A 27,419-nucleotide genomic window follows, 5' to 3' on the forward strand; every position below is an offset into this window, starting at 1 on the left:
CTATGAATTTTTAATATAGATTAGAGTATGGTTCACTGATAATTATAGAGCTGCATCTATTGGCTGCAATTTAACAGATTTTAAACATAATAGTGAAAGGAAGAAAAATATCTAAATTAACTTATTCTATTATCTAATACCTCCCCTGAAGTATCATGAAGCTAGAATACATCATTCATTCACAATCCATTGTTCTAATGAATTCATTCCTCAATCATAACTCATTCTATCCATCACTCATGATCAATTTTTCCATTTTTCAGTTAATCATTCATTAATTTAATAAATATGAGTCCTCACAATATGCAAGGCTCAGAGAAGAATCTGAGAACACCACATTATCAAAATAGGTATACTTTAAAAAAAAAGAAGGTACAGTGGGGTGGAGATATTTACAGATCTTAATTGCTTGTCAGTAGTATTCTTGATCCACAGGATGGTAGGACAGCCTTTTATCCTTCCAGTGAAAGTCTGATGAAATGTTTCAATCTAAACTACCTTTTCCTTTTACAACAATGTATTTATAGAAAGGTAACTGCAGACTAACAAGTCCCTGAAAATAGACTTATTCTTTCCAACTGCATGAGCTCATTCAGTCAAAGAGAGAGTATCTTGATGTTATAGCTAGTTAGTTTAGATGTCAATCTCTTTAGGGAAATACGTGACAACAGGCTTTTCTTTGAATGTACACTTGAAAGATGCAAATTTCAGAAATAAAGTAGCACACAAAGTCATATAACAAACATTATCTTTTGGATATTTGTATTTCCACTCCCTGTAATAAATCTGTAACTTATTAGGAAGACAAGTGACCAAGATATATTAAAGGACCGCATGGCTTCATAGAGGGGTGGGCTAAGAGCCTTAAAGCACATGAAGAGAGTTAACTTCAAAGATGGGCAAGATATCCTGTGGAAGGTATAAAAAGGTTGAGAGTACTATAAAATTTAGCTGCATTTCACAGGGTATTGTCTATAGTCATGTCCTGATATTCTCACCTCGAAGTATAAGACACCATATTATTTGGGATATTTAAAACTATGCTTGGGAAAAAAGGTAATACTGATTGAAGCCAGAATTTGGCAACATGTATTAGCAGAATGGGCAGAATCTTCCATGTCATCTCTGTGTAGTTACACATACCCCACCTTATACCTCAGGCCCCTGCACCCCAACTTCTGCAGGTGCTGAAAATCAAACTATAATGGTTTTATCCACAGAGGTCTAGAGATAGACCTTGAGGTATTTGATTTAAAAGATGTGTTGTACATAAAGAGTCATGGAATTATGTTCATAATGGTAATTATTTTCTTACCTAAATAGTATAAAAGTATAAAAAAGTAATTTTTACCCCCAAAGAGAAGAACAGTTAAGTCTACAGGGAACAAACTTGACAAATATTCTGGTATTTTTATGTCTCACTGGGCAGTTCAACAAAATCATGACATACAAGTTAAGGGCCTGTTCTTTTCACTTAAGGTAATGTACCTAACTCAAGTTCAGGGTTCCATAAAAGTGAGGAGAGGTCTGCCTTTCCTCACATCTGTCTCCTCACCACACATGTGACTTCGCAAGTAGAAAGGAGAAAGAGCAATGCATTGTGGTCATACTTATTTCTGTCACTATTACTCACAATTCACACACATCTCTGACAACAGCTTCCATCATTAGCGGAAATTACAGAGGAGCAGTTCACAGTTACATTTTGTGTGTGTGTGTTTAATGGGGTATGAAAGTCACTGGAAATAGGGAGAATGTCTTCACTACACCTTCCTGAAAATTAGTCAGGAAAAAATATGCAAAAGTGAAAGTGACAAAAATATGGAATGATTGGGAAAATAAAGGGAATGGTATGTGGGAAAAGAAACAAATCATTCATAAAGAAGGAAATATATTGAAAAAGCAGACTTATCTGGCTCTTTCCCCACCCCTGCCCACCATCCAAAAAAACCCCTGCATTTGTTACTGAAAAGATACAGCTCTAAGGTGGATACTTTGGTACGGCATCCCTGATAAGATTAGTGCTAAAATTTTTAAAATTGCTTTATTTCTAAATATGAAGAGTGACCCTTCAAAACTATTCTTTCCCTGGCTTTTGCCAATAAACTTTAATAATCACTTCATAATATTTTTGACTCGATAACTTAAATTTGTTAGAATGAAAACTTTCATGTATATATTTCTATGCATATTTCTCCCACTTTTCATGGTGAATTTGGAAGGAAAATAAGTAGTAATAATTAAAAATCGCATTTCAGGTTTTAAATTTTTTTTTGTATTTTTACAAGGACTGACTTTGTCTCTGGCATATACCAAATTTGAGGTAAAAACTATCAAAACTAGTAATAAAAATAAATTTCCAGCACTGCTATTACATAAACTCTTAAAATTAGTTAAAAAGTAACTATTTTAAAAATGGGTTAAATTGGAACCATGTTATTCATAAAAATTCCAATACTTCTGACTTTGGTTATGTTGGTCTATAACTTGAGTAGAACATGCTAGAGAAAAAGAAATGGTTTGCATTTTCACATTATCCATCCATCTTGCCATTTGAGCCTCAAAACAACAATCAGATCAAGTAATTTTACATTTGTATTGTTCTTAAGCTGAACTACAACGTAAAATTTTAATTTTAAGAAATGAGCCTATGCAGCAATTGCAGTGGTGGAAGTGCATGTGAACCAGTTAGGAGAACCAAATGAGAAGTCTCATATATGAAAATATAAAGGATGAGAGGTTAAAATTAAAAACATTAAGACTCACTGTTCAGCAGGAAGAAATGACACAATTATTTTATCCCCAAAGGAATGCCAGTTCTAAACAAAATAAATAAAATGAAAGATTTACCATGGACTTTTAACCTAAAGATGAAAAACATATATAGTTAGCCAATAATAGCAAACAGTTCATGCAACTATGTAAATAAGAAAGAAAGCAATATTGCACTAAAAGAGGAACCTTACAAGACTAATCCACCTCTTTCACTGACTCAGTGTAACAAGCCATTTCCTGTATGCATTGGCAAACCTGGCTTGCTCTACGTTCCGGCAGGTGGACAATACTTGATCGATGAACCTGTGCTCCATTTCCAGGCCTAGGGAGTCTGGAGCTGGGGTCCGCTTCAGGCGTTTGGTTTCCTGGGAATATCCCTGCTTGCTAGAGTCACTTAGTCCATCCACTTCCATTGCCTGAGAAGTGTGAGGGCCTTCTGTGATGAGGTGCAAGTCACTCAAGGTCCCCCCAGAGCTGTCTGCAGGTGACAACTGGGTCACACTGTGAGAAAATCTACCATTCAAGTGATGCTGAAGGTAGAAAATATGTCGCCTATGAAAGAGGAGAAGGAGGGAGAAAATAGAGAAAGGAAAAATTACATCACAAATTTCAGGTTTTCAGGGAAAAAAAGCAAAATAAGTCGGTAATTTCAAGACATACAGCACTAAGTTGATTGCTCACTTTGTAACCCAGAGTTATAAGGGGGAAAGAGGAAGGATAGTTGTAACAAGGTCTCTAGGCATTTGGCTGGGCCTTTTCAGTCCAAACTTACCTGTTACTTGTGAGACAGATTACTATACCTGAACTCTGCCCCCAAACAAGGTTTTCAATAGCATTGACTGAGATGATGACAATCACTTTGAGTTACTTTTTGACTACAATATGAAACTAGAAATAGGTAACTTAGTTCAATCTCTGCCATAAATTAAAATACAAAATCAAACCAAAAGTTAACCTTACTGATAGCCTAAAAGGCAGTAAATCAAAAACAAGAGTAATTAAATGGCACCTTCAGAGGCTTAATTTATTGCCTCTGCCCAATACTATCTTTAATAAGAACTGATCTGCTGTAGTTGGTATTATCCAGAAACCAACTGAACTTACTCCTAAATTCATCACTACACTTTCATTAAGCATCCACATATAGTAGGGATAGGCTGGGCTAAGCAAAAAAAATTAAAAGACACAGTTCCTGTTCTTCTTCTAAGGAGATCAGTTCTCCTGCCCGTAGAATCATCTGGAGTTATTTTATGAAAAATAAAAAATCTTATACTTAATCTCCAAAATTTTTGACTCACCGGGGTGAACATCAACTGTACACAATAAGGAACTACAAAGGTTCTAGGAAAGTGAATCTTATCACTCCTATTTTAAGCAAACCCTTAAAAAATAATTTTATACATTTTCCCAGCAGAGTCTGGAGTAGACAGGAAATATATAATGCATCCACTTTATAGAGGATGAAACTTAAAGGATAGATACACTGACTAAGGGTAATCAATCAGCATGAGAAAACTGGCCTGTATAATATTTGTCATCCCAATTGTCTCTTCTCACTCCTCACAGTCCAAACTCCAATTAATCTCTATATGTATAAAGAAAGTTTCTGCTCCATTAATCTAGCTGTTAAACACAAATATAACCCTTTAGATTATCTGAGTCTTGCTATTAATATGCTTAAATATAAATAACAAAAATCTGTAATATCACAATAAAACAGCATGTAAGATTTAGCTCCTCTCTTGAAAAATGTGGGATAAACTTGCCTTATTTTTAAGAGAAAAAGAAAATTATTAAGGTGTTAAAGAGGGATGATTATCTTCCATCTTCTAAATATATTTGGCACAGAACAGTAACTGAACAGATTTCCTTAAACAGCCTACAAGAAAGACTAGAGTCGAAAGGGGACACATCTTAGTAACTTAAAAGCCTTCTTCCTCCCTAGCACAGATAAGACTTTCCTCTATAAACAGAATTCTAGCACCTGAGATAGTCTGCATTTACATTAATGAAGATTACTCCAGCCAGATGATGATTGAAAATAAGCCAATCAAGGGGATCCCCATACTAGGACTTCATTCCCACATGAAAGTTATTTATTTATTTTTAAAGATTTATTTATTTATGCACACAAGAGCTGGGGTATAGGCCAGAGGTGCAGGGGGTGAGAGGATTCACCAGAGAAAGTGGGGAGCAGAACTGGCAGATCCACTGAAATACACTGCTGAGGGGAGCAGTGGGTGAGACAGGAGAGGTCTGCTGCACCATGTGGATAGCTCCCTGGCCGGCCAGGGATCGAACTCATGCTGCCGAGGCTGTGGATAGCTCCACAGTGCTGTGCTTAACCCCCTGCGCCACCAGGGAGGCCCTCAAAAGTTATTTTATTATGAGGATACTAATCCTCTTTCACCCTTCCTACCAAACTTCCACTCCCAAAGTATACTGAAAGTATCAAGAGATTATATGTAAAATAAGTTAATTTGCAGGCAGTAATAATTGGAAGAACAGTAAGAATTATTTCTTATAGTCTAATCAGTGGTCCCAAACCTAACTGTATCAGATTTATCTGTTGAGATTTTCCCTTTGCTTTAAAAAAAAAAAAAAAAAAAAATTTCAGGGCCTCCCTGGTGGCCCAGGCAGTTGAGCACCGCACTGTGAAGCTGTCTGCAGCCTCTGCAGCACAGGTTTGATCCTGGCTGGGAGACGAGAATCCCACATGGCGAAGCAGACCTCTCCTGTCTCGCCCGCTGCTCCCCTCAGCAGTGTATTTCGTCAGTCCGCCTGTTCTGTTCCCTGCTCTGTCTCTGGTGAATCTTCTCACCCTCCCGCGCATCTGGCCTATACCCCAGTTTTTGTATAAATAAATAAATCTTTAAAAAAAAATCACAAACATATGGCACTGCTCTATACCAGAAATACTAAATATCAGGATCTCAGTCCAGAAACTTTTGTTTTTAGTTTGGAAGTAATACAAGTTATTCTGTTATGCCAACAAGATTGGATATGACTATCCTATACTGTAGGTAAAGATCTGTGTGATTGTGAGGAGGAAGCTATAGTAACACAAACTCTTCCAAACTCACTCAGCAAAGGTCCACAATCAGATTAGCATATTCACCCAAGCAATAGAAGTAAGATATAATGCCTTCTGCAATTCTCATAAGAATATGCACAGTTTCATGCAGGAAATGGATTTTCCTTTCTCTTACCTATGACACCAAAGGGTTTCATGTCCTGGATAGGAATCAATAAGATCAGTTGTGAATTCAACTTCTTCTTCTAGAAGATGGGGAAGATTTATCCTTGGTTCTTCTGTTGAAGCTGCTGCTGCTTCATCTTTAGGAAGAACTAGCACTGGCTCACTTCTCAAAAGGTTTTGCTCCAATACAGAACCATCTATCACAGTTTGGCTAATCAAAGACTTTAACAAAAACTGACGGTAGTGAAATCCACTGTGGTCTGAAACGTGCATAGATGCCCAGTGTTTAGTAGAAGATAATTCATCAAGAAGAATCTTATGGAAAGAAAAAAGAAGAAAAAAAAAAAAAAAAAAAAACAAAAAACGACCTGAGAAGAGGAACTATCAAAGGTTTTTCTTTCTCCATCAATGCCTTGTTTCTTGTTTGACAATACCATTCCTACCAATGTTTTGCATACAATGCCCATCACAGTGCTGTCACTTACTGGAAGCTCAGCCAATGCTTTTCCCACCTTTCCTTTATAAAGTAATAAGGTACATATACACACCCCCCACACACACACAGGATTTAAAGACTCACTTATATCATTGTTTCCTTGGATATAATCACATCCCAATTGGTATACATAGAGAAAAACCAATTCTAAAATAATGAACATTAGGGTATTCATTTTTAAGTAATGCTGATGTTGAAGGAAAAATAGCATAAATTCAGAGGTTATTGGTATAGATTACATTTAATGAATCTATGCTGTCTGTTTAACAACACTTGTATTATTTGCTCTTCACTGTTAAGTGCCAAGAGGGCAGAGACCATATTTGTTTTGTTTACTACTTAATTCTAAGGGCTTAGTATAAAAAGATGATGCATGAATAAGAAGATTTTTTAATAGTTCATGAGTTTGATTCACTCTTCATGTCAAAATCATTTAACATCAATGATACATGGGTTTTTTTAACTAAATGAAACAAAATGCAGTAGTATGCTGGTTTAAACCTTTGTATTATCAATTCTGCAAACTAAGGAATTTCAAAAGGAATGCTGAAAGTAACATTTAAGAAAATTATTCTGCACAGGTAGTAAATGAAAATGGATTTTGATCAGTGAAAGATGCAATAAGTGCCTACCATGTTCCATTAGAGAATTTTCAGACCAGCTAAGGGAAAGAGACAAACTCATCAACAGTGAGCAATACAGACAGCAAAACGCGAAAGGGTCTTTTACCTGCTTTTTAAGGCTTGCAGGCAAATAAATGCCTTCTCTTGTGCCAAGATACTCTCTCTTCTCAGTCTCTTTTATTTCCTAGAAGAAATCTTTCCCTTCTCTGAATCTGCATAGTTCTTGTGTGTTCCACCATATCTATTACAGAATTTTCTGTACATCTTCACATTCCCACTAAACTCTGCAAGCTCTTCAAGATATTTACCCACTCCTAATTATTGTTTCCATCACTCTGTCCCTACTCTCATCAGAGTGGACACTAGTGTTTTATGATTGAACGACTCAACAATTTAATGAATGAAGAGACTAGTACAGAGGGATAAGGTTACTTTCAGGTAGGCATGGGTAAGTTTTATCAGGGAAAAGTTTTAAATATCTCCATTAAATTCTATGGCTTTATTCAGAGCCATATAAATTTATTGCTGAGGCTATTGCTGGTGAGTCTCTGAGAAATGGAAAAGAGCATTTTTTTTTATTTGATTTAAAAGGTGAGCATAATAGCAGCATATAAACTACTACCTGGAAAAAAATTAATGTTATCATATTTGAAGAATTAAATTGCATAATTTAAGTTATAATACAACAGTGCTTTTTTACTTTCGGTCTACCTTTAGTATAGAGTGAAATGAGTATTAAAAGTCTTAAAAGTAATTTATATTACATGAAAAAAGTCTAGATTACTTCTTAATGGATACTTCTACAGATGAATATTAAAATTCATTGTAATTTTGAAATTAAAAAACAAGACAAAAATAGCACACAAAAGGTTTTCAAGAAATTTAAATTTCAACAAAATCAATTTAATTTCTTAAAGTTTTTCCTCATATTTTTAATGAAAAAATCCACCATATGTCTTTCCTTCAGATATATGAGGCATATTAAACCAGAGCAGAAATTTTAACAAAAATTTCAGGATATTTTCTTATCAACAGAATGAAAAAGTATATAGATATAGGTATTGTTTAAAAATAAAAAATATAGAAATTACATTTTATCCTCCAATTTCAGTTTTTTTTAATTTTTTTTCCATTGAGGTAACAATTAAAGTGAGAATGTCCGACTTAATGTGAGAGAGAATGCCCTTTATATGTTATACTTTAAATGTCAACTTGTTCTTTTTTTAGTGTCATTATTTTTTTCTAACATTCCATATAAAAATGATTGCGTGAATAAATAAGCTATAAAAGAACTACAGATGCAGGACTATTAAGCAGAAAGAGGTTAGAAATGCAAGACTGCTGAAAATGCTCATTTTTACACACATACACTCTTAATCTTGTAATTTTTCAGCTTTTTTCCTATGCATGTATGCATGGCCACAGTTTTTAACACAAATTTTGGGTACTCTTTTATACTAATCTTATTCCACTTATATTATAAGCATGTCCCTATAAGCATGTAACATAATTTTTAACTTTTGCATAATTTTCACCTTAAAGATTATCACAATTTAACCATTTCCTGATTTTGTTTCTACTCTTGCATAAGTAATATTCTTATAAACACATATATATAAATGTATGTGCATACCTTATTTATTTAGAAGCAATTTCCAGAAGTATACCACTGGAACAGTGATCAAAATTGCGTAAAGTTCTTGATATATGCTGTCCAATGCCTTTCTGAAAATGTATAATTTATATACCTATTGGAAGAGCACATTAATGTCTATTTCCTAATATCTTCATCAAGACTTTAATCTTCATTAATTTAATAAGTAGAAAATCATGCTTCATTTTAATTTGCATTTCCTTAATTATCATTAAGGCAAAGTATTTTTCTAATTCACTTATTTTGCCTGTTTTTTATGAATTGTTTTGCTTTATTCTCTTATGAATTGCATAATTTACTATTTTGTAATATTTTCTTATGGGTTTGAAAAACATCTTTATATATTACACATATATGTTTCTATATATATTGTAGATATTAATATACTGCTGCAAATGATTTTTTAAATTTTATTTTTCCTTTGTATGGATTTTATTTCATTTAAGAGTTTAACTTGGGGGCCTCCCCTGGTGGCGCAGCGGTTGAGTGCTGGGATGCGAAGCTGCCCATAGCCTCTGCAGCGCCTGTTTGATCCCCAGCCACTGGCAAGGGTCCCACATGGTGTGCAGACCTCTTCTGCCATGCCTGCTGCTCCCCTCAGCAGTGTACTTCGTCAGTCTGCCTGTTCTGCTCCCTGCTCTGGCTCTGGTGAATTCTCTCACCCTCCCGTGCTTCTGACTCTACCCAATGCTTGTATAAGTAAATAAATAAATCTTAAAAAAAAAAAAAAAGAGTAACTTGATAAATGAGATTAAAATTCAACTTAGTTTTTAAAAAGTTAATCTTACCAGTATCTCACATTTTAAAAAGAATCCTTTCCACAATTATCTGAAATTCAATATTTTTTGTCAATGAAATATTTATATATTATGTATTAGTACTTGTTTCTGGGCTTTATATTCTGTTTCATTACTGCATCGTATATGGCTTAATTAGTACCTCTGTCTGAGTTACTTTTTTTTCCTTAAAAACATTAAAACATATAGCAGTATAGTGTACCTTGTTTTCCCCTTATTTCAACTATTTCTGTTATTCTTGAAGTTTTAATTGTTTTTGTGAATTTCAGAATCAATTTTTGAAGTTAAAAAATAACCAGTCTTTACTATATTTAGAACTGTGCAGCCATCACCACTATCTAATTTCAGAATATTTTCATCATGGCCCAAACAACCCCTAATACCTACTAGTAGTCTCCCTGATTCCTCTTGCCCACAATCTATGGCACCCAATCTCTGCCTATTCTGGATTAAATGGAATCATATGGTAACCTTTTGAATCTGGCTGCTTTCAATTAGCATAATATCTTCAAGTCTCATCCATGTTACAGCATGTATCAGGATTTTGTTTCATTTTTATGGTCAAATAATAAATACTCCATTTTATTTATCCATTCCTCAGATGATGGACTACTGGATCATTACTAGTTTATGGTTATTATGAATAATGCTGCTATTAGCATTCTAGTACAAGTTTTCATATGAACACATGGTTTTGATTCATGGGTATACACTTAGGAGTAGAACTGCAGGGTCATATGTGGAAATTCTAAGTTTAATTTTTTGAGCAAATGCCAAACTTTCCCACAGTGCCTGCACCATTTCACATTCCAACCAACAATGCATAAGGGTCCAATTTCTCTTCATTCATACCAATGCTTAGTACTATTATCTTTTTCATTTTCATAATCATAATTGGTATGAAATAGTGTCCATTGTGTGGTTTTGATCTGCTGTTTCCTAATAGCTACTGAAGTTGACCATTTTTCATGCCCTATTGGCCATCTGTATATCTTTCATGGAGCAAGGAACTTTCTCAGATGACACCATGCCAATTTTTAATTGTCTAGTAATATAAACTCTGCCCACCTGTGAGTCTTTTCCTCCCACCCCAAACCTCTAAAGTAAGAAGAATTTAGAATTTACTTAAATATGTGAATTTATAGATACATAAACATCTTAGGGAATATAAGTATTAAAACAGAAAATTAAAGTCTCATAATTCCAGCACCATGGCATGGTTAAATATTCTTTATTTTCTAACCTTTTCCTTCTGATTAGAAAAACTAATACATGCCTATTACAGAAAATACAAGAAAATGTATCTATAATAGCACTGTATAAATACATGTGTATAAATATCTGTTTAGCACTTACTATGTCAGGACCTGTTCCAAACATTTTAAAATGCCATTCAATACTAGTAATACATAAAAAATTATATTAGGCCCAGCTCCCATTTAGTTTTATATCCAATAGACTAAATTTTTCTTCAAATAACATTCCAAAATACAATTTTAGTATATTTTTACTAAAAGATCAGCTTATGGTGGATTTCAATATATATAATCCTTTGGTAGATTGAGTCTGTTTCTAGAATTTTACTATTTTAAACAGTACTTTTACATATCAAACTTATAATAGTGCTATAAGTGCTTAATATGAGCACTTATGATAGCCATTTTATCTGGATTTTCCCATTTAATTTACATCATTCAATGAAGCAGGAATTATCACCTCCATTTTATGAATAAGAAATCTGAAGTCTCGGTAGAAAGGCTAAGAAACTTCCTCAAAGCCACAGAGCAAATGGGTGGTGGAGGAAGGATTCAAACTAGATCTCTAAGGCCACTAAGTAGACCCTTTAATTATTATACCATTCTGCATTTCCAATTATTTCCTTAGGATAAATTTCTAGAAGCAGAACTGCTAGATTAGAGCAACACACATTTCTTTTGGTTAAGATCTGGTAAATGCTGCCATGTTCCCTTTCTGTAGGATTATACCAATTTCCATGTTTGTTTTTCATACCTTAGTAGTGCTGGATACCAGCACTTAAAAAAATCATTTCAAGACTATTAGAAACAATAAATCAGTAAAGTATTGCATTTCTATATGCAAATAAGGAACTAGAAGAAAAAGAAATTAAGAAAATTGTTCATTTTATGATTGCATCAAAAGGAATTAAGTAGTACCTAGGAATAAACATAACAAAAGAGGGACAAGAAAGACCTGTACAATGAATATTCTAAGACATTTTAAAAATAAATAAATAAAGATAACAAAAAAAAATGGAATATTCCATGCTCCAGATCAGAAAAATTACATTGTCAAAATGGCCATCTTATCCAAAGCAACACAGAAATTCAAAGCAATCCCTATCCAAATGTGAATGGCTTTCTTCAAATAAATAAACACCACTGAAATTTGTATGGAACCACAAAAACACTCTGAAGAGTTAAAGCAATCTTGACAAAAAGGAAGAACAGAGATATCACATTCCCAAATTTCAAATTATACTACAAAGCTATAGTTGTCAAAATTAGAGCAAAACCAGACAGACCAAGGGAATACAATGGAGAGGACAGAAATAATACCATACTTATATGAACAGTTAATCTTTGACAAAGAAGCCAGGAGCACACAATGGAGAAAGGAAAATCTTTTCGATAAATGGTATGGGGAAAATTGGACAGGCACATGTAAAACAATGCAACTAGACTATTCTCACAGCATAACCAAAAATTAATTCAAAGTGGATTAAAGATGTGGCTGTAAGACCAAAAACCATAAAAACACATAGACAAAAATACAGGTAAAATACTCCATGGCACTGACTCCAGGGATGTCTCTGGGGGCTCCAAAAGCCAGGGAAACAAAAGCAAAATAAACAAATGGAACTACATCACACTAAAAACCTTCTATACGGCAAAAGAAGGATGAAAAGACACCCTACTGAATGGCAGAAAATATTTGCATATCATACATCCAACAAGGGGATCTATGATCTACAAAGAACTCATACAAAAAGAAAACAAATAACCCTATCAAAAAATGGGCAGAAAATATAAAGATAGTTCTCCAAAGATGACATACAGATGACCAACAAGAACAAGAAAATTTGCTCACTTTTTCTTAGGAAAATGCAAACCAAAACCACAATAAGATATCACTTCATACCCATGTCAGAAAGACTAGAAACAAGTGGTGACAGGAAGAACTTTGAGGCTGACCACATGTAAGTCCAAGAGTGGACAAAGAGTTGTCATCTTTAACGGTGAATGGTTTCAAGTAAAATAATTTTACTTTGGCCCCTTGTTGCTGATTTATGGGAATGCCATTTTAAAAGGTACACATCAATGGAGGGAAGTTTCTAACAATCTGTCAGCGCACCTGGAATGTTTTTCTCTTTATCTTCAATGATTCCCGTGCTCCTTGCCTCCTTCCTATCAAGTTGTGGAGCTGAGATCATACTATCAAGTTGTGGAGCTGAGATCACCCAGCATAAAATATTATCCACAACCCACCAAATAACTTGTTCTCATAGCTTTAGACTCCTGACAATGTAAAATCCCTCCTTCTAGTAGCTATTTCTAGAGTCCAAAGGAGCAAGCTCTTTATCCACCTGCATACCCAGTATATAGAACAGTGTCTGGGAATGGTGGGGTTTCAGTATTTTTTCATAAGTAAATTGCACTGAGCTGACAAAGCAAACTGGTAGCCAGTTTCATCTAAAATTTCTGTCTAGGAAAACATGAAGCTGTTCCTGAAAACTATAAATACTATTGAAAGAAATCAAAAAAGGAACAAATCAAAAAATCAACAAAGGAACAATCCTTCCATGCTCAAGGATTGGAAGAATGTTAAAATGGCCATTCTAACTACAGCAATAAACAGATTAAATGCAATCTCTTAAGATCCCAATAGCATTCTTCATAGAAACAGCACTAAGAAATCCTAAAATTTGTATGGAACCACAAAAGACCTCAAATAGCCAAAACAATATGGAGGAAAAAGAACCAAAATAGAGTTATTATGCACGGTGACTTCAAGCTATACTACAAGCTATAGTAACCAAAACAGAATGGTACCAAAATAAAAGCAGGCACACAAGCCAACAGAACAGACCAGCACAGAATAAAAACCACACATAAATGGGGATAACTAATTCATGACAAAAGAGCCAAGAGAATACAACAGCAAAAGGAAAGTCTCTTCATTAAGTGGCACTGGACAACCACATGTAAAACAATGAAACTAGAACATTATAACATATGCTAAAATCTTTGCAAAATGGATTACAGACTTGAAATATAAGACCTAAAACCATAAAACACATAGAAGAAAAAACACAAATTAAAAAGTTCTTTGACATCAATCTTATCAATAGTTATGTTTTTATGGATTCATCTCTATGAGCAAGAGAAACAGAAGGCAATATAAATAACTGGCACTATATCAAACTAAAAAGCTTTTGTACAGTAAAAGAAACCATCATTAAATGAAAAGCCAGCCTAATAAATGAAGATATTTGCAAACCATATTATCAGACAAGGGGTAAATACCCAGAATATAAAAACGACATGTAAACTCAACAACAAAAATACGATCCAACTAAAAAATGGGCAGAGGATTTAAACAGGCATGTCACCAAAGATATATAGCTGGCCAATAGACACATGAAAAAAATGTGCTGCACTGCTGATCATAAGGGAAATGCAAATCAAATACACAATGAAATCTCATCTCACACTGATTAAACTGGTTATCATAAAATGTCAAGTCAATAATAAAAGTTGGTAAGGATGTGGAGAAAAGGAACTCTCAAGTACTGTTGGTGAGCATGTAAACAGTACAGCCATTATGTAAAACAGTATGGTGGTTTCTCAAAAATTAAAAATAGAACTACCATATGATTAAGTAATCCCATTTGTGGGTAGTTACCTGAAGAATATGAGAACACTAACTCGAAAAGATGCATGCTCATTGTAGCAATATTTAAAATAACGAAGAATTAGAAACAATCCAGGTGCCAAACTATAGATGAATGTGGATAAATAAGATATGGTGTGTGTGTATACATAGATACACACACATATATATATGAATGGAATGCTACTTAGCCATAAAAAGCCTATATATTGCCATTTGTGACAACATAGAAGACCTTGAGAGGATTATGCTAAGAGAAGTCAGAAAGAGAAAGACAAATACTGTATAATTTTACTGATTTGTGGAACATAAAGTAAACCAATATAAAACCAAATCCATACACTCTGACTAAAGAATAGTGGTTCTCAGAAGGTAAGGTATGTGGAAGAGAAGAGGTAGAAGATGCCAATGAGTTGGGAGTGGATAATGACTGGTAAACTGACGGTGGGCGTGATGAGAAAATACTCAGAACTTTCAGAGTACTGTAAACTAATGTTACCTGAAAAAAAAAAAAAAAAAAAAAAAAAGGCTATACCATGTGGGTAGGCACATAAGGATACCTGTTTTTCATTCTGATGAATAAATGACATAACTATAGCCAAGTCTAAGTCACTAAAACTTTTTAGAAATTTCCATCTCCTCATTTCTAAATTGAAAGGGTTATGCCGAGCATTTCTAACCTGGTCCTGCATCCAAAAAGCCCCATGAGCCAATAAAAAATAACGATCTCTAAGTCATATCCTCATTTTGATTGAGTAGGTCTGGGGTGGGACTTAGGAATGCTCAGGTAATTTATAGACTCAAGTCAAGTTTTGGGATAGATGATGTATGAGGATCAGTGGTTTGGTGGAGGGTGAAAGTAAAAAAACAGAATGCATGAATCAATGTAATTTCAAAAATAAACGCAGTTTAACACCACCCTGAACTATTTGGCAAATACGATACAACCAAATAGAACTTTTAAAGGACTTAAGATGAAAAAATTTGTTTGTTTTTAATAATTTAAGTAAACACGCTCTCCTTCAAAAGAGACATGAGAAACCAGAGTAATATCTATTAATTCACAAGCTGTTTTTTTTAAAGATTTATTTATTTATGCATGCAAGAAGTGGGGTACAGGCCAGAAGTGCGGGGGGTGAGACGATTCACCAGAGACAAAATGGGGAGCAGAACAGGCGGATTGACTAATTCACATGCTGTTTTGTGAGTAAAATTAAAATCTAGTGAACTGTTAAAAAAAAAAAAAAAGGAAGGAAGGAAAGATAATCACTATTGAGGCAAAATTGTGATTGGCGATTGGAAAAAAGAAAAAAAAGAAGAGTTTGGGTATAGCTGGGTGAAATCTTACGTACTTTGCCCAGGAAAAAAAGACTGAGAAGGCAGCCAGCTGCTTCAGTACACTGAGTCACATAACCAAAGACTACCAAGAAAGAACAATTTCAATTCTAAGGCTTAATAATCTCTTCTTTGATTCAGGGCAAAGTTAGTTATGCACAGTATTCCTTATTGCTTAATCCTGTTTTTGTTCTATCAGTGTATAAGCCTTAAGAGAATAAAAACCACACTGGTAAGAAATGCAAACTTTTTTTTAATTGCCAGAGTTTACTTGAAGGTATCAGTTGTCATGATTCTCACCAGGCTGCTGGGCCATCAACTGATCTACTCTCCTCCTTTAGTGATCCTCTTAGGAAGAACTACTACAAGAAGATTTAAAGAGCAGGCAAGGTGTCTGCGTACGGAGATACAACAGTAGTCCTACCTTCACATCTAGCTTGGCAAGGTGCTGCAATACCCAGATGCGATGGGACCAAGCATTATAATTGCTTGGGTATCTCCCAGCTGCTTCACCACAGACCTCCATCTCTTCTCTTATTAGTCGCTGTGTCCTTTCTGCAGGAATTGTTCCCAAGTTTCCTTTGGTCACAAAGGAAGGTAAGGAGGTTTCCTGAATTAGTTGTTGTAGCACCCATCGCCTATTCATAGGTGGCATGCGGTAAAGAGAATGAAGAAAGAACATGAACCAGAGAGGAAAACAATCAGTTTTCTTGTTCTGAATTTCATTTCTATTCCAGACAACACAAAATAATCCCTTTCAATAAATCCAGTTTTTCCTTCTGGGGGGAGAGAGTATTGCTTCGTTGAATTATTGAATAATAATTGAAGTTAGCAGTGTGAATGATGGCGGGGGAGGAGAAAGAGGATGATAAACCTTAAAACACTGAAACTCATCAAAGAGAAAATGATATCAATTCTAAACCGACAACTCTAAAACATCATTTGGTCAGGAAATATAAAGGCAAGTGGTCTGTGAATCTGTGTGTGTGTAAGAAAGTATAATGATGGCTGGTAAATACTAGAAGAAAGTCATAGTTCACATATTTAATTCTATGTTGATGCTTCACTTTATGCATATTTGCAAACAAGAATCTGCATTATGACAGCTTTCATTAATCAAAATTTCAATATTATTGCACAGAATCTGGAAGGAAACAAATACAATATAATTAGTTAAGCCATCAAGGAGATTTTAAAATGTTTTTATCCACTGATTTTTTTCCTTGTCTATTTAAGATTTTCATTAGCATACCTTTAAATGAAAAGTACTTAAAAAAGTGTCTCTAAACACTTAATGTCTTTGCTTAAGACAAACCAGTAAAATGATGGATACATATTTATATTTCCCTTACCCTGCCACTACACAATCATATACCTCTCTAAAGCCTGCCATAGCAATTTCTGGTTAAAAAAAAAAAGAAAATACAATTGAATATATGGTTTAGAAGTAGCTGATTTGCAATGCTAGCCAAAGGCAAGAATTACAGCAAAGATACCTTGAACTGACTTTAAGATCCTAAAAATGCTCAGGATTTTTAAAAAGCTGTAAGTGGTTTAATGAACTGAGAACTGACTTCTTCAGGGATTTCTCTACTCACAGCAACAGTAAGGCCATACCATCTCATTTTAGTCAAAACAGAGTAGAAAAACATGGGATCCAAAAGGAAGTTGCTTCCAGACAATCTAGATTTTTAGGAATTCTTATGTGCATTTTGGCTACGGGCCTCAGGCCTTTAACCTAAAAATATTCTTTATGGTCTTAGCAACATTAGTTCAGCCTATGCACCAATCACCTCAGCTGTTTCTACTTTTCTTATTTGGTTAATTTTAATAACCACCACCATCTTTATCAGGAACATACCCAAGTGTATTATAAAATCCAAACTGCTTCCTATAATTGAATATCTAAATGTAATCTTCATGACAGCTTCAAATAGCTAATAGTAATAGGTATAATTTATTATGTGCAAGGCACTGTGGTTGTATCAATATACACATACAAATATATTATCTCATGTAAATGCAACCAAGTTCTGAATTAGGTATCGTTATTATTCCCATTTTACAAATGAGAAAACTGAGGCCTGAAGAAGTTAAACAATTACCAAAGATCACATTGGTAGTAGCACTATGTGGTTTAAACATAGGTAACTTGACTTTAGAATTCATACTCTGAACCAATATATATCCTGCTTTATATTCTGTGTTATTTTACTCCAGTCATTCTGAATTCTAAGAAAGAAGTCTATCTTGTAAATTAACCAGACCTGTGAATCCATGTTTCTGGACTCTTTGGAAACTTAGTTAAGGCCAGTTTTCCCAGATATAAGTCCTTAATTGGATTTAAAGTGCCAGAGAGGATCAGCTCTTTTCTGAAAAATAAAAATAAAAAGGATTACTTTATCTTTATATCCAAACATACTTTATGGTTATAAATATAACCTCACTGTGAAGTAAATTTCCTAGTGTTAAAAAAATAGTCCATAAATGTCACACAGTAATCAAGAATGTATTCTCATAATATCAAAATAATGAATAGTGAGAAAAAAAGAAGCTCTTATATCAACAGTGGAATGTTACCTATTTGGGGGAGGGCAAAAGGTTTCCTGGCCTGTCTCACTTCCAAAACTTATGAGGTCTGACATCAGTGTCTGTAGGGGATCTAACACCAGTCAAAAATTGGTCTAGTTTCCTGAGTAGGACTTGACATGGTCTAGTTCATTGCAAGATGTAGAGTAAATGGAAGTTGTCAGGTTTTTTCCGCTCTCCTGCCACCAGCATGGCAACACCGGAGGTCTTACATGCATGCCTAATGGCGGACACCTAGAGTAGGGTGTGGGCATGCATCAGTGGGCACACTTGAGCCAAGTGACTAAGCATACATAAGGGCGGCAGCAGAGGCAAGATGGCAAAGGACCGTGTGGCAGAGTGCAGCAAGACCAGCGAGAGATCAGGAGACAACACCAGAGAACCCAGAAAGAGTAAAGATTCGCTGGGGGCTAGGAGGCCTGCCATCCTGGTTGCCTCACTACAAATGGTGTAGAAAGATCATTAAAAGCCTGAAGAAGCCACTGAGGGGTCCAGGACTCCTCCTTTACCCGTCTCCCTAGAGAACCTGCTCTGTGCCTTGCTGGGGCTACACAAGAAAATAGACATCCCCCAACAGTTACAATTGAGATGCCAGGGGAACAAAATCATTCTTTCAATCATTGTTCTAAACAAAACTGCAATTTTAATTTTTCAATTTTCTCTTCTACATTTCCACATATAATTCCACATACCCCCATGGTTCTATATAACCTTAAAAATAAGCATTTTAAATAGCTAAATATTTTTCATTGAGTGGTCATCCTGTAATTTAATAAACTTTTAGGTGATTTGCATAGATTATGGAATTCAATTCTCACAATCCTGTATTATCTAAAACTACATGAAATTAGTGATACTCAATTATCTTTTTCTTTTTTTTTAAATAAAGTTTTCATTTTAGAATCATTTAAATTTATGATAAAGTAGTAATTATTCCTGGTACTCTGTACTCTATTTCCCTTATTAACATATTATCATGGTACACTTGTCATAATTGATGAATTATTATCAATAATTATTGGAACTACATACTTTATTCAGAATTTCTTAGTTTTAATCAAATGTTCCTTTTCTGGTGTCTTCATGGGGGTTCTCTCCAATAAACCTTTCTTTTGATAACCCATGACATTTTTTGAGGTGTACTGACCATACATTTTACATGTTTCTTGTCATAATTAACTGGGGTTATGGTTTTTGAGGAGGAAGAAACAACTGAGATAAGTGGCATTTTTAGCACATCATAGTAGGGGCACAAACAATCAGCATGACTTATCATTGTTGATGTTGACCTTGATTACCTAGTGAAGTAGCATATGTCGTTTCTTTACTATCACACTTAAAGAGGAGTTACACTCTCTCTTTAAGATAAATTATCTGGGATTTTTCTATATGGGAGATTTCTTTATTGTAAACTATCTCTTTATTCAGTTATTTAATTATGTCAACATAAGGCTATAGATATCCATTTTATACTTTGGGGTATAATCCAATACTATGTTATTTATTTTATTGCTCAAATTATTCCAGCTTTGGCCCCTGGAAGCTCCTTCAGTGATTCTTGTGTTTCTTTGACATACTTCCACCATATTGTTTTTGAGCATTTTATTACTTTCTGACTACAGGATGTTCCATGCTCATTTTGTAAATTTTCAGACCTCATCCTAGAATCATCCACTTCTCCAAGAAACCCAGATCCTTTTATTGATGAATAATGTTAAAAACTAAGAACTGGATGCTGGGAATTAAGGATTTTTGATCTATACAAACAAAAATGTCATAGGGCTCAATCTAGTATCTCAATTTTACAGATGAGAAAACTGAAGCATGAAGAGATTGAGTAATCTGCTCAAGGTCTCCAAGTACTAAGTGGTCACAAAGAGACATCAAATCTGCTATTACATGCAGTCAAAATCACTCTGTTTCCCAGAATTACTACAGAAGAAATACACCAACAATTAAACATAAAGTATTTAGTATTTGATTTGCAAGAAGTTTTACAGGATTCTTCATGAGTTTATTATCAAATTGAGTTTATTTCCTAAGCTTATTGCATTTTTGTTCAAAATGTACTATTGTCCTAAACCTTCATAATTCAATCTTATTAATACAAATTAAAATTTACTAGAACACATATCCACAATGGAATCCAGATTTCCTTTCTATTCAGCTAGAACAAAAATTTACTATTCTCTTACCTAGAATAATTTTCAAGATTAACTGCTACTAACGTCATTGAAGTTGTATTTATGGAACAATTTCCCCTCATAAGACCAAACAATACATAGTCAAAGTTTCAAAAGATCCATTAAAAAAATCACCTAATTTAAATCTTTCATTTAACAGATAAAGATTTTGAGAAGATTACTGAGAAGTTAAAGATTTTGCCCAAAGTCAACTGCTAATTGTAAACAGGATTAACTTCCATGGATCTTAAGACTAGGTTCTTTCTTGTACATTACTTTTTAGAATGTACAATGAAAATACATATACTTGGAAAATATGTATTTTTTCCTCTTTGTAATGATGAGGAATATGAGAACATGAATAAAAATGGTACTCACACTTTAATACTTTCATTTCTTTTTCATTGAATTTAATTATTTCCAGTGCCCATGTGCCATGTGTTATGTTTCAGGCACTAGATGCTAGGGAAACAAATTTTAAAAAAAGATATAGTCTCTATCCTTCAGAAAGCTCACAGTTTTAAGTGTATAGTATCTTCCTAAAGTCTCCTTTACTGATTCTTCCTCATTTTGAAAACTCTAGGACAGTGCTGCCCAAAAGAAATATAATGTCAGTCACAAACATGAGCCATATAGGTAATTTAAAATTTTCTAACATCTACATTATAGAGCAATATATTTTATTTAACTCAATATATGTAAAATGTTATAAACCATATGTAATCAACATAAAAATTATTATACTTTACTTTGGAAGTAGTTTTTGAAGTCTAATTTGAGGTTTAGACATAGAGCACATCTCAATTGAGACTAGTGTGGCTTTTGGCTACTATGTTGGACTGTACAACTCTAAAAACCTGTGTCCCAGTGCTCAGTCTTTGGACCTGTTCTTTCTATTGACACTCACTCTTTAGGCAATCTCAAACAATCTCATGGCTTTAAGTGCCGTCCATATTCTAATGATTCTGAAATTTATGACTGGCCTAGACCTTTCATGTGAACTTTTATACTCATACACAACTACATGTATATAAACTTACTATGCTCCAAACTAAACTCTTGAACTCCAGCCAGCACCCCTTCTAAATCTGTTCCTTTTCTAGACATTCCAATTTCAGTGAATAGCAATTCCATCCTTTCAGTTGCTCAAGCCAAAAGCCAGACTCAAGCTTGACCCTCTTCTTTCTCTCACATTCAATGCATCATCTGTATCTTTAAAATCAGCTTATAAAATAGTTGAAGCTCACATAGTTTATAAAATAAGGTGAGAATCTTACTACTATCACTACTACTACTTTTGAGCTCAACTTCAAGTCATTAACATCTCTCACCTAAATTACCACGTTACCTCCTAACTTCCTAGTCATTTCCCATACTTTCACAATCTTCTTTCCATGCAAGGGCTAGAGTGGAAGATACTGTTCCTCCTCAGTTCAAAAATCTCCAATGTCTTTCTATCTTAATAAACTTAAAATTTCTGTAGCAGCTTACGAATATCTATAAAGCCCCATGAGATCTGACCCATCTCCTATACCTCTTTCTTGTTACCCTCTCCCTCATTCATGCTACTCCACCTACACAGGTTTACTTGCTATCCCAGAACACCCAGGAACACCTTAGGCCTGACTGAGAGGTTTTTCAGTTGCTTTTTCTTCTAGCCGGAAGCTCATACCCCAGAACCCAGAGACTGATCACTGACTTCATGCCAGTATTTGCTCAAACATTCCTTATTTAAAACTGCAATACTATTCTTCCTAGGTATTTCTATAATGTAATGTGTTTACAAAGTGTTCCCCACTTTCCTTTCCCATTTTGTTCTCTGTAAGATTTACCCCACTTGATGTACTATAAATTTTACTTTTTTTTTTAAGATTTATTTATTTATACAAGCACTGGGTATAGTCAGAAGCGCAGGAGGGTGAGAGAATTCACCAGAGTCAGAGCAGGGAGCAGAACAGACAGACTGACAAAGTACATGGCTGAGGGGAGCAGCGGGCGGCAGGAGAGGTCTGCGCGCCATGTGGGACCCTCACCCAGTGGCCGGGGATCAAACTGGTGCTGTAGAGGCTGCGGGCAGCTTTGCAACCAGGCGCTCAACTGCTGCACCACTGGGGAGGCCCATATAAATTTTACTTATTAATGTCTTTATTGCTTTCTCTCTTCTACTAAAATAAAAATTCCACAAGCACAAAGGTTTCGGTTGGCTTTCTTCCTGGCTCTATTTCTAGTGCCTATAACCTAAACATAGTAGTTAATCAATAAATGTTTCATGAATAAACAAATATCAAGGATCATGTGTATTAAATGAAATACTGGGTAATAAATTTGTAGTGTGGCCCCCCGATTATAACAGACACTCAAAAACATTAGTCTATTCCTTGACCACAGTCAAGTTTTCCAGTAAAGAAAATCTCAATTCTAAAATTAAATGAAATTTTAAAACCGAAATTTTATTATATACTTTTCCTACTCTCTACTTTAGGTATTTGATTATTATCTAAAAGATAATTTAAAAAGACATAATAGTAGCTAATTTTTAAAAGTAAAAAATTCAGTAGCTATTATAGAACACAAACTCAGGATGTAATAACCTTGTTCGTTACACAGAAAATTATTGTTTAAATCACCTTCAAGATAAAGAGCTTTAAGCTAGAATTCTTTTTACAGGAAAATTTAAAATGAATTCACAGTGTTTAAAGGAACTTCATTTTATTTATCTATAATTTGTATCCTGCTTCCCTCAAAGAGAATGTGTTGGCTTAAGAGAAACCATGAACTTTGAAAAACCATAGAGATTGCTTAAATGAAAAAGTTTCAGTGAAAAAATAAACCTGGTCTGAATTTTAATATACCTATTAACTATTTTGTGTTCAATGCTGTAGCAATCAGAATTAAGGTACTTAAGATATTTATATAGCGCCTCCCCTGGTGCGCAGTGGTTGAGTGCCGTGTCGCAGCACCGGTTCATTCCACAGCCAGCGGCGAGGGTCCCACAAAAAAAAAAAAAAAAAAAAAAAAGGTATTTCTATAATGTAATGTGTTTACAAAATATGGAGTGCTACATTCTTTAAATGGTTTGCCCACAGAAGTCACAGCACTCGTGACTAAACTGAGACAAAAACATTGAATCTTTATCTTCCACACATTCCAATGCACCGCATATACATTCTCAAGAACATTATCCAGTGCCTTACAATCCAACCAATTATACTGATTGCCCCATCCCCCTAAAAATGAAAGAAAATAAAAGCATATATTAAATGGTACCTATAATTCAACACAACAATTTATATATCAGGCAAGAAGTTCACGGAGTACAGACACAAATACACAGGGACAATGTGTATGTCAGAATTTTTAAAAGTGGGTAGAAGAAATAGGTGCCATGGACCTATGGTTTATATTCATTTTTCAAAAATTAACAATTTGAAGGGCTTATATGTCTTCAGAAATTTGAAAATTTCATTTTATCACTAATAAGAATGACATACCTCACATTCCATGCAGTGGTAAAGTCTGGGTTGAGAAGCAGCAGGGTGCATGTCACATCTATTAATTCTAAAAGAAAGAAAAGTCACATTTTAAAAAATAGTACTACCTTTTAAAGTCTGGCCTCTTTTTCTTTTAAGCTCCTCTGTATATGTGTGTGTGTGTAGACACATACTTTATATGTATGAGTATATATCATTACATATACATATTTCATGCCAAAGCAATTTTAATGATATATACCTTGTTCTAGGCTGTCAGCGATATGAAGGTTATACTCAAGATTTTTTCTACTCATAATTTAAAAGTTAACACTAAACATTACAATACAATATGCCTATAAAGAATAATCAAATTCATCTCTTCATTATTTTAGTAATTTTTGGTACTGATTTAACATTTACTAAGTAAAAGAAATATTCTTTCTATATCACGACTTGTTTGATCCCACAAATATTCTAATTGACTAAGTGCAAATTTTCAAAATGGAGGGGGCCGAATCACTCATAAATCCAATTTACTTAACGCAATTCATTTATGTTTCCTGCAAAGATTTTTTTCTTATGTACATTTTACACTAAAGCAATGATAAATGTATATTGTGTTCTCTTTTCTGTTCAATAACATTTTATAAACGCTAGCCTATATTGCTACAGTATGTATTTTTAACAGCTATAAAAATCCCCTAGTATAATATACTATCATTTATTATATTTTAGGTCATTTTCTATTTACTGTTACAAATAATATTGCCACAAACTTTTTTTTACACATTTTCAATTTTATTAGAAGGTGACAAATTATTTTTTAAAGCGGTTATAGCAACTATTGATAGTTCTATCAGCGAATAAAATCCATCCTTTTCCCTTATATTCACCAGCATGTAATGTTGCCAGACTATAATATCTACCAGTTTGCCACAAACATTTTAAAACATGCTTTTTGTGTGATGAATTATTTTCCTAAGATATATTTCCAGAGTAAAACTACTTTGTAAAATATAAATATCAGTATGGTTCCTACAGAGCATGTACAAATTGTCCTCCAAAATAGATTCTACCTATCTACATTGCCAAGAGTAACATGAGTATACTTATGTTCTTTTAACTCTCACTTATATAATTGCATTTTTAAAATGTGGTGGATAGAAACTGTACTTTATTTCTATTTAATTTATAATTTTTTAATATTCACATTTCATTTCTGTTTACTATTTTCTAGTCTCATGAACAGACTAATCATATTCATTAGCTATCTATTAAGGCCTTGACAGAATTTCTATATAATCAAGTAAGTTCCATAAGCTTTTATTTAATAGAAAAAAATGAATATTATTTAGCAATAATGACTTCATTTTACCAAAATAAAAAAAGAAGTCTAGGAGTAAGACGATCAACCTAGGGTGTATACATAACCTCTACCAAGCTCATATTAAATGCTAAGTTCACAAAATAATAAAAATAACTGTTATACTGTTTTAGCAATATTATGTACTAGGGACAGTATCAAGTACTTTATTTACATTATTGCACTGAATTCTCACAAATAAGATATTCTTATTTCACTTACATATGGGTACAAAGACACTTAGAAAGTTTAAGCAGTTTGCCCATAGTCAGCCAATCAGCATGTGGCCAGATCAGTATTTGCAGAATGCTTTTAATAACTCAATTATATGGCAATCTACAATAAATAATTGAGACACTTTCAGTGTTTAAGTAAAAGATAAACTTTTTTTAAACCTAAGAACAAGTACATATAAATACTTCCCTATATTCATTTGAAAGTGTTCTAGTGAATAAGAAAATCAATTATTCCATTGTCAACCAACTTAGTAAAGGAGTTCAACATTTATTGTGATCCTATGATTTTATTACTTCTGAGTTTAATATTCAATAAATGAACAATAAAAGATAGGATTAGCACACTGTTTTTGACTTCAATTTCCCTCATTATAAATCATTACATGCATAAGCACTATATTCCTATAAAGAATTATCTAATTACTCTTCATTCTTTTAGCAGCTCTTGGTACTAACTTAATATCTGCCAGAGAAAATAAATGCAGCTTTCTATACCATTATTCATTTAACTCCATAAACTGTCCAGTACTGACGATACACAAAGATTCAACTGGGATCTTAGGACTGAGAGAATGATTATTATTCTAAATAAAACCCAATCTCGCCCACTAAAAATTCACCTTTAGTGGGAAAGAACATAAAAGCAAGTAATTGTATATGACAAAATGAAATATTTGTGAAATACAAGCATATATCACATTTGGAGACTACTGAAGCTATTGCAATTAAGTCTTCCTAGAGTTGTCAGGAAAAACTAAACATGAATAAGGTGATAAAGGGCACCTTACAGGATGGGGAAAAGGTATAAGCAAAGGTAAAGAGACACGGAATTTGACATAATGCTCTCAAAGAGATTATGATGCCACATAGCAGGAAACTAGAAAGATCCCTGCCCTAATCTCCGCGCTGCCTGATCTTCTACTATTTTCCCTTCTCGTGTTATACGCCACAAGAACCAAATCCCACCATCCCTAAACATACTTCCTATCTGCCTGCCTTCTTTTCTTAGACCTAATGCAGGTTTATATGTTTGCTATTCTCTCTCCAATAAATACAGAAATTCCCATCAATATCTAACAAAGAGGGGAAAAAGCAACTCTCTCATAAGGGCTTTCTGACCTAACCAGCTGAAAGTAATCTTATTTTATTACTAATCTTGTATAAATATTATCTTCTTAATTAGACTGTAACTTTTTTGGAGGTAGGTCCTCTCTAATATAGTTTCACATTACCCACTCACTAAATGCAGGTGAAAAAAATATGACCCTTGCACAAAAGAAGTTCCATACCTACTCACAGTACAGAGGCATAGTAAAACATAGGCCTTAAATCCATACTGCGTGGGTTGGAATCTACTGATTTGCTTGCATGTCACTGAACTTAAGCTTCCTTATCTTTGAAATGGGGATAACATCAACCTCAATGTTATGAGCATTGAGATTTATTCCATTTCTTCACAGATAACTGACAAATAGTGAGTACTCAAAATATTTGTTTAACTAAATACCAATGCTACTTACCACCAGAAGCAAATATTTTCAACGTCACCTAATTCTCAGAATTAGACAAGTTTCTAAGGTGAAACTGTAACTTTTTAAAAGTAGTATAATAAGCAACAATAACAACAAAAAAAAAATACTTGGTAGTTAATTTTTGTGGAAAAGTTCATGTGTAATAGGAAGGTCTCTGGAATTTCTTTGGAAGTCTACAATTTTCAACATCCATTTTATATTACCCAAATAAACTGGTACTTAGTCTCTTTGACTCTGCATTTAAAAAAAAAAA

At 34.0% G+C, this 27,419-nt stretch overlaps 1 protein-coding gene across 4 annotated transcripts in view; it reads right to left on the reverse strand.

The window, feature by feature from the left end:
• Positions 1 to 2,984: 2,984 nt before the first annotated feature.
• PTAR1 (protein prenyltransferase alpha subunit repeat containing 1) overlaps positions 2,985 to 27,419 on the reverse strand; it is a gene marked incomplete at both ends in the record, with an annotated part of 36,602 nt that continues 12,167 nt past the window's right edge. Inside the window, 6 exons of one of the 4 annotated variants that reach the window (XM_084238760.1) lie at positions 2,985 to 3,211; positions 3,293 to 3,327; positions 5,985 to 6,289; positions 16,215 to 16,428; positions 18,058 to 18,162; positions 24,054 to 24,120. In XM_084238760.1, the coding sequence (XP_084094886.1) occupies positions 2,985 to 3,211; positions 3,293 to 3,327; positions 5,985 to 6,289; positions 16,215 to 16,428; positions 18,058 to 18,162; positions 24,054 to 24,120 (953 nt within the window). Of the gene's footprint in view, positions 3,328 to 5,984; positions 6,290 to 16,214; positions 16,429 to 18,057; positions 18,163 to 24,053; positions 24,121 to 27,419 lie in introns of all 4 variants that reach the window. The other 3 variants (XM_084238762.1, XM_084238761.1, XM_084238763.1) reach the window with 3 other exon arrangements.

This window comes from Talpa europaea (genome assembly GCF_964194135.1).
Source record: "Talpa europaea genome assembly, chromosome: 7".
NCBI lineage: Eukaryota > Metazoa > Chordata > Mammalia > Eulipotyphla > Talpidae > Talpa > Talpa europaea.